Source organism: Rhea americana, unplaced genomic scaffold (genome assembly GCF_003343005.1).
Source record: "Rhea americana isolate MKP2758 unplaced genomic scaffold, rheAme1 scaffold_397, whole genome shotgun sequence".
In the NCBI taxonomy this organism is placed as follows: domain Eukaryota; kingdom Metazoa; phylum Chordata; class Aves; order Rheiformes; family Rheidae; genus Rhea; species Rhea americana.
The window spans coordinates 315673-323246 of record NW_028186531.1 but is presented as its reverse complement, the minus strand read 5'-3'; the positions used below and the strand labels follow the sequence as shown (position 1 = coordinate 323246).

Here is a 7574-nt window from a genome sequence, read left to right as displayed (position 1 = left end):
CGTTTTTCCCTCCCCTGCCACATGCCTCTCCTCCTACCGGGCTTTGCACTGTCCAAGAGGCAGATGTTTACCTAGGCGAGTTAAGGAAGCAAACCTTGCGTTTGGAACCGGTTTGGGAACACCCAGAGCCACCTYGGCTCTGATTTCACCCTTGAGGCAAGGTGACCGTGTCTAACACTGAATGCTGCTGGGGCCCTGGAGGAAGTATTCTCTAACCCCGAACAGCAGGAGTCACAGCACGCTGGAGGAGGAATACAGGAAGCGCAGGCCTGGGAGCACTGGGTGCTGCCAGCACCCAAGCACGCTCCCGGGGCATTACAAGTCACATGCAGGACCGCAGCTCAAGGCCCTGCACCAGCTTTAGCTCCTGTATGGAGCACTCTCATGTAAGAGCATTTTTCCCCAGTCCACTCAATGCTTTGCCCAYTTTTTTCTCCCCACTCTGGGCACATCCCATTCCTGGCCTGCACTTTCAGCTATTTTGCTGAAGCAGCAAAACCACCTAGGGCAGACGGACACTGCAGGAGAGCAGCTCTGGCTGCCGGACACGCTGCCGAGCCCGCAGYCAGCTCCAGGCGGAGCAGGCAGGGAAGGGGGGAGGAGGGGGGCTTTCAAGCTACCACCTGCAGGACTGCAGCAGGGCTCAAGCGTCCACGCAGCGTGAGAGGTTGAGGGTGTGCAGATTTCTGCACTCTTGCTGAACTTCTCCACCCTGTGCTTGCTCTGACCAGGTCAGGAACAGCTGCTGCAAAGGAGATGAGCCTCGGAGTCAGATGAGTTAAAAAACAGGCTTTTATTCTTCATGTGCTGCTCACAGTCACAGCTTGGAGACAGGACTCCACTCTTGCCAAAGTTATTATGAAACAAATCAAGTCCCAGACTCAGGCCTTGCTCTTCCCCACCCCCAAGAGAGTCAACATTGTACAAAACTCTATTTACAGGGAAAACAGTCAAAAATGGTGAGTCTGAAAATCCCTTGCAATTCAAAAGGAAACATTCAAGGCAAGTGTGACAGTTGCACACAGTACACACAGCCAGGCTTCTCACAGGCTGAGCTAGTGGAAGCCCAGATCCTCTCGCTACTGACTACTAAAAGGGRCCTGGCAACCCTGAGTCAGGCTGCAGCTGTTTCCTTTACCAAAACGCTGGGGAGCTGCAAAATCCATTTGAACCTACAGAGGCTCAGCTGGATCTGCCCTATATGCCCCTCTGCAAGGCCACTGGAAGGCCAGCAGAAAAGGCCTCCGACTCCCTCATTCTGAAGGCAGAAGGGAGCCACAGGCCTGACCCAGAAATGGGGCTGAGGGTCGGTCTGCACTCTTCCTTGAGCACTTCCCAAGAGGGAGTCAGCCTGGCTGAAACTCAGGGTCAGGAGCCTTCACGTAAGCAGCAGGATGTGCTAGGAGACCTAATTTCTGATACTGCGTTTACAGGAATCACGTTACTTCGGAACATAAACCAAGAGGAGCAAACCAATATTTAAAAAGGAAAAAAAGCACATATTCCTCCTTCCAACTGTGYTTGGAAGAGTGTCCATAGGAACCCAGCAAGAAGCTCTGCTCCTGCCAGCTGCCACTTAGAAAGCATAGCGCGTACGGATGTCTTCCAGCTTCTTGGACACCTCTGGTGGGGTCCGGTCCAGCTCTTCGGCCACATTCTTCTGTTTGTTAGGCTCCATGGAGTTAAACTGCTCACACAAGTCCCCATCGATCACATTCTGGGGGGGAAAGGGAAGAGAGCATTCAATCTACACAACACAGAGGCACTGAACCCTACCTAAATGGGGAAAAATGGCAACAAACAGCTTGTTCCCAAAAGCTTCTTAATCCCATCCTGGAAACAAGACCATGCTAAGTGACCTCATCTGCTGAATAGCAGCAGTTAGCATCAAACTAATTACTGGCCAGCCTGATTAACGAAGGAGAAACCCAGAAAGCCTGGGTTCAGCCGAAGAATCACAAGGGAAGGGATGACTGGTCTGACAGACCAGCAAGCCTCAGCTAGCACAGTCTTAAGCACTATGCTGGAAAGGCTGATGGAGGCCACCAGGAAAGAGATGCAAAAGGCAAACATCTCCAGTCAGATGCCAAAGGCCTCTGAGATCCTGCGTGTTGTAYGTCAGCCTCAGGGCCATCAAGAACAAAAATGCCCTCTGTGTTTGGGCAGTTTCAGTTGCTGGAGCAGTTTCCTGACTGGTACTATATACATAATTCTGCTTGCAGCATTTAACAGTCAACGGCTTCAAATATATCTCCTCGAAATAAGAAACAGCTTATTCCTGCCTATTTCTGATGAGATTACCCTTTTCAATTGTGGTGAAAAAGTATACTCCCCGGGAAACATCCAGTCTGACCCAGCCACACAAAAAGCTATGTAATGCCTCTTCTGATGGAAAAAGGAGATGCTCTGGCAAGCAGAGAAGTGCTGCAGCAGCACCTCTGGGCTTGGGTCTCAAAACCAACCCTCAGAAGACTCATTATAAAGGTTAAGAAACTAAAACAGACACTGTATTAAGTGCTTGTACTCCTACTCCTCTCCTTAGAGAGTGCTACTCAAACTCTAGCTCCAGTTACTGCCACAGTTGCTTTATCAGCTTTGGTTTACAATGCCCCAGTCTTCCCCACTAAACAGCAACCCTGACTTGCTATTTATCAGTGCATCCACATCCCACAGCAAGCCTCTGAACCCCAGCGACCAGCTGACCCTACACACTCACACCTACCTTCACGGGGAAATAGTAGGAGCGGAAACTGAGGTGATCTCGTCCACAGAGAGGAGGGTGCTCAGACCTCAAGTGCATTTCCACATGCTGGAAGAAGTCATGATCCTGAAAGTACAATGACCAGTAAGAGAATAGTTTGCTACACACTTTATCACACCGATGCCAAGGCAAGACTCCCATCAGCTGGGCATTCCTGTGCTGGCTATAACACCGCCATTATCAGGTTCTGCCAGAGAGCCCCCTGCACCCTACGGCCAAGCTCTGGTCTCACTCCACTTCCAACCTTTGAGCACTCGCAACAGAGCTAAATAGCCAAAGCAAGAGTCACTATGCCACCTTGGCCAGGCTCAGACTCCCGTGAGCTGSAGCGCATAGCAGCTGTGCAGTATGGAGGTGCAGTTTAACGAGCAAATGTTTTGGCATACGCTCCTCCAGCGGGCCACAGCAAACTGAGCAGTGAATACAGTCTTCAGGGCTTGAGCAGCACCAGTGTGTGGCCAACAGAGTTCACAGGCTACACATCCCTACACAGAAAAAAGGCCATAAGACACCCTCCTAAGAGATGCTAAGTCACCCAAGAGCAACTCGTCTGGAATATGTGCAGATTTAACAGCAATGCAACAAGAGAAGCTTTCAATTCCTAGAGGAAGAGATGCAGAAGAAAAGAATTTTCAAGCTCCTCTTCCCCTTTGCATCTCAACCTGTCCCACAGATGCAAGTTTTCCTGCAGCCCTGGTTTTAATGCACTGCAGAGCCCTAGAGACACCCTCAAGAGATCATTAATATGCTGGCTGGGGAAGATAGCAAAAAAGAGCGTAAACTGCAGTATAATGATGCGGTCTGCTTACCTCGTGGGAAGTAAAAGGGACCAGGATTCCTATACCCCCTGATAATGTGGTATAGACAAGAGATTCAGAGCCTCCTGGGATCAGTGTGGTCTTCTGTAAGGAAAGCACGGTCTCTCCAACATGATAATTCATAATCACTTCAGCCTGCAGGCCAACACAGAAAGAAGAAAAGAATCAGTGTTGTTCTTTAGCTTACATAAAAGCAAAAGACTAAAGGCTTGAGAAAAGAGAGCAGAATAAATTCAACCACCTGCTAGTTCTGAGACTGCTTTCTAAAGAAGAAGTGCCTTCCACCTGTGACCAGATGGCAAAACTCAGCATGATGCTGAATTACCCTCTTGAGCTGACATACAGATGCAGGTAATGAGGGAAAGCAGGAAAAGAAAGTGAGCATATTGCTTCAATCAAACATCACCGAATAGGCATGGACCATGACTTCAGAGACAGAACTTGGCTCCTGGTAACAATAACGACTGATCAGCCACAGCACAGCAGGGAAGGTACGGAACTGCCAGTACATCGGCCAGGCGCCACTGCGGAGGACTTCACAGAAAGGGAACCCATCCCTTTCCCCCAGTAACTGCGTGCTTCCGATGAAACGCTACCTTCTGCGATGCTCCGTTAAGAAGCCCCCTATCCCAGAGGGCTTTGTTGCCTGTGGGATCCTCATCTACTTCATCGTTTGTGTTGGGGGGCAGTCTCACCTGTGTTGAAAGAGAAGGAAAGAGTCAACAAGCTGCAGAAGAAATTTGGAGAATCCTTGTGGGCTCTAGAAGGACGTAGAGGAGTCGCTTAAAAACCACTTGCAGTAAGATCATGCATTCCCCCTCCAACAAAGCCTTCAGAGCTAAAAGACAACCATGCTGTCAAGCACTCAGAAGGAAAACACAGACAGAACTTGATGACAGGCCCTGGCCTCTGCCTAGCCTGAAATTTGCAGGTCAGGCTGGGGATAAGGTCAAAACGTACTGTTTTGAAGGTAGCTCCCACCAACGAAACAGTCTGATGGATGTCTGGGAAACGTAGGATGGATTTACATGAGTTGGCCAGATCTTGCAGGTGCAACATTTGACCCTTGCTGAACTCTGAACTCCAAAGCACCCGAGCACGCTTCAGAAAGAGATCAAAGTTCTGGCACAAAACCCATCTCTTCTGTCTTCCTCTGCAGCTGAAATTCAGCCAACCGGGGAAGTGTCAGCAAAGACAAAGCCAGCTTTCAAGAGGAAGTGACAGAGGAAGCTAAATGCCAGAGCTGAGATTTTAGTCAGTGAAAGTAAGAGAGAGAACCTTGACACAAGTTCTCCTAGGCTCTTCCACAACTGCAAGCGTGGTTTCAAGGCTCACTCACAGCACGTTTAGGGTTTTTAAGCTTAAACATTTTTTAAACAGAAGTTACTGAATGCTTCAGGAATAAAGTGGTTTCTGACCCGCTGAGATTTTCACTTGTTTGCTTTAACTAACAAACTGATAAATTCCAGCCAGCCCACTAYGATGAAAGCTAGTCATCCCTTGAAAACAAATGCACGGTACAGGGCGTTGTCTCCAACTACGCACAGATTCTCATTCTTTTAAGACAAATCATGGATATTCTAAGGAAAAATGTGTCATGTCCGAAAGGCCCCAACAACTTAGATGCACACTCACCACACAGATGTTGCCAAATTTGTCTGCTCCGGCCACTGTGTCATAATCCAGGAGAGTTGCTGTAGTGACCCACCGGGGATAGGTGTCATCCGCAAAGATAATGAGTTGGTTCTCATTCCTTTTGTAGCGCACCCAAATGAAACTCTCCTGAACATCTGAAACAATCACTCTGTGCCCAATGGTTTGGATGCCACAGATATAGTTGGCAATGTGCTTTTGAGGGAGAGAAAAACAAGACCTAAGTGCCTCAAACAGGGAAGCACAGTCTACCTGTGAGCTCCACCCCACTCAATCCAATTTTTACCACATTTCCCTTCGAAATATGGGTCACTCATCATTCCCCATCATTTTTGCCAAAACTACCTTGCTCGTTTATGACATGCTATGGCTCCAACTCAAATATACTGCCAATGCAGAGCCCTTGCAACCTGATGTCCCCCAGGCATCATTCTCAGCCAGCTTTACATGAATGACGTCCCAAGAGCAAACAAACACTGCTGGCAAGCCTGCAAAGAGATGCTAGAGACAGTCCTGCAAGCTGGCAGGCCAGAAGCATTGCTTGTGTCCCTCCACTGCTCTGGTCATGAAGGACTTGAGAAGGACAGCTTCCGTTTTTCATGAGTATTCTCAGTCATATTTTAGTGGGAGGCATTCCCAGTTTGCCTGTGGGCTTGTTGGGAGTTCTTTCTGCAGGGCTAACCAGCAACTGGCACAGGTTAGACCATCTACGTCTAAGAGGACAAAGCCTCTTTTCAGGACTGTGGTGATCTTAAGAGGAACTCATACGCATTCTCCAACTTCTATTTCCAGCCTACTGATCACTTAAGGGAAGATTTCCAGCAGTTGTCATTTTCTATCTGGATGACACCTCTCACATTTACACAGCAGGATAGCAGCAGATGGATAAAAGGCATCGCCTCTGCAGATCTGCAAAACTCCTGCACAGCTCCATTAATAGCCATGCATTGAGCTGGTGTGAAACACAACATGCAACTTTTTGGACAGTCATAGTAAAACATGTGCCTAGGATGCAAAGTGGCAGTATAACAGTTTGGTCCTGCCAGAGCTGCCACGTTACTCCAGATGTGTGTACCCAAGGCACTCCAGTATTGCACAGGAGTGCAAGGGCACACTGCTGAAGTCTAAGTGCACAGGCACACTCGGGCTGGAGGAGCAGCTAAAGCCTTGCTTCACTCACGCTACAAGGTATCACTGGCCCCAAGTAACAGCCTTAGCCAAGAACATGAGCCATTACCTTATTCTCACACTTCCGAAGCAGTTTCTTCTTGCCCAGATCATATACACGCAAGAGCTTTCCAACTCCAATCAAGACTCTACCTTGGAACGGGGCAATGGCTGCAGGAACCTCCTCCACAGGGGTCTAGAAAGAGATGTAACAGGAAGACGTGTGAGACCCCATTAACAGAACTAACCTCACATCACACTTCAGACTGGATCCACCCAGTGGCTCAGCTGAAGTTTCTTGTCCTGTGCCAACACATTCAAAGCAAAAGGCTAATCATAACCTTTTTCTACAGGAAAGGCAATGGGTCAGTCCTCTGTGGGCCTTTCAACAAGAGCTCCTACCATACGTGGTGCTAACAGAGCACTGGGTACTATACAGATAACAATCCTGGCAGTGTACCTTCAACTGAAGTACAAGACTGCTGCAAGAATCCTACACAGAAGAGGCAGCAAGGCAAGAAAGATCTTGTTACCTCAGTTGCTGCTTTTGCTTTATCGCCAACAGAAAGATTTGCCTGAAGTCATCCAGATCGTCTGTTTTTAGAACAAAGGCATGAATCTAGCTCAGCATCTACCATGGATGCTCTGGAGCTGCTACAGAAGAAAGCGTTAAACCTGAACGATGTCAGCGTGCCCACAGCTATACTAACTCAGACAGGGCTGAAAATTCTGTATCGCTAGAGCACACTTAATTAATTCAAAAGGATCAGCTACAGCGGAGAAACTGAATTTGTTGGGGGTTTCAAGTTACAGTGCTGCTAGCTTGCCTGCATTGGCTAAGACCAGTTATCTCATACAATCAACTCGGTCAACTCCAAAGTGAGTGTTCAAAGGCACGAGAAAAGGCCCTGCTCCAGGACTGAACCCACTTGTTGCATCAGGACCATAGGAAGTGAAGGAAGCCACAACATTCCTTTTCATGCGCTCATTTGCCCAAGCCTCAGCCATGCTCGAAGCACGTGGGAAGAAAAACAGATTTTTATTTTAACACAGTTTAGCAGAAACCCCCACTAAAGCCCCAGAGACCTGTCAAGTGGGTTGGTCACTAGGAGGATAATCATTTCTACACGCAACCAAAACAGCACCACAGGACAGATGACAGCTCACACTAGCTT

General features: G+C 48.4%; 1 protein-coding gene across 1 annotated transcript in view; it reads right to left on the bottom strand.

Moving 5' to 3' along the window:
* Window positions 1-774: 774 nt before the first annotated feature.
* SF3B3 (splicing factor 3b subunit 3) overlaps window positions 775-7574 on the bottom strand; it is a 30784-nt gene continuing 23984 nt past the window's right edge. The window contains exons 21-26 of the mRNA XM_085313836.1: window positions 6470-6595; window positions 5215-5427; window positions 4176-4274; window positions 3571-3714; window positions 2723-2827; window positions 775-1717 (exon numbers count right to left, since the gene is read on the bottom strand). Coding sequence (XP_085169962.1) covers window positions 1577-1717; window positions 2723-2827; window positions 3571-3714; window positions 4176-4274; window positions 5215-5427; window positions 6470-6595 — 828 coding nt within the window. The 3' untranslated portion in view covers window positions 775-1576. The remainder of the gene's footprint in view (window positions 1718-2722; window positions 2828-3570; window positions 3715-4175; window positions 4275-5214; window positions 5428-6469; window positions 6596-7574) is intronic.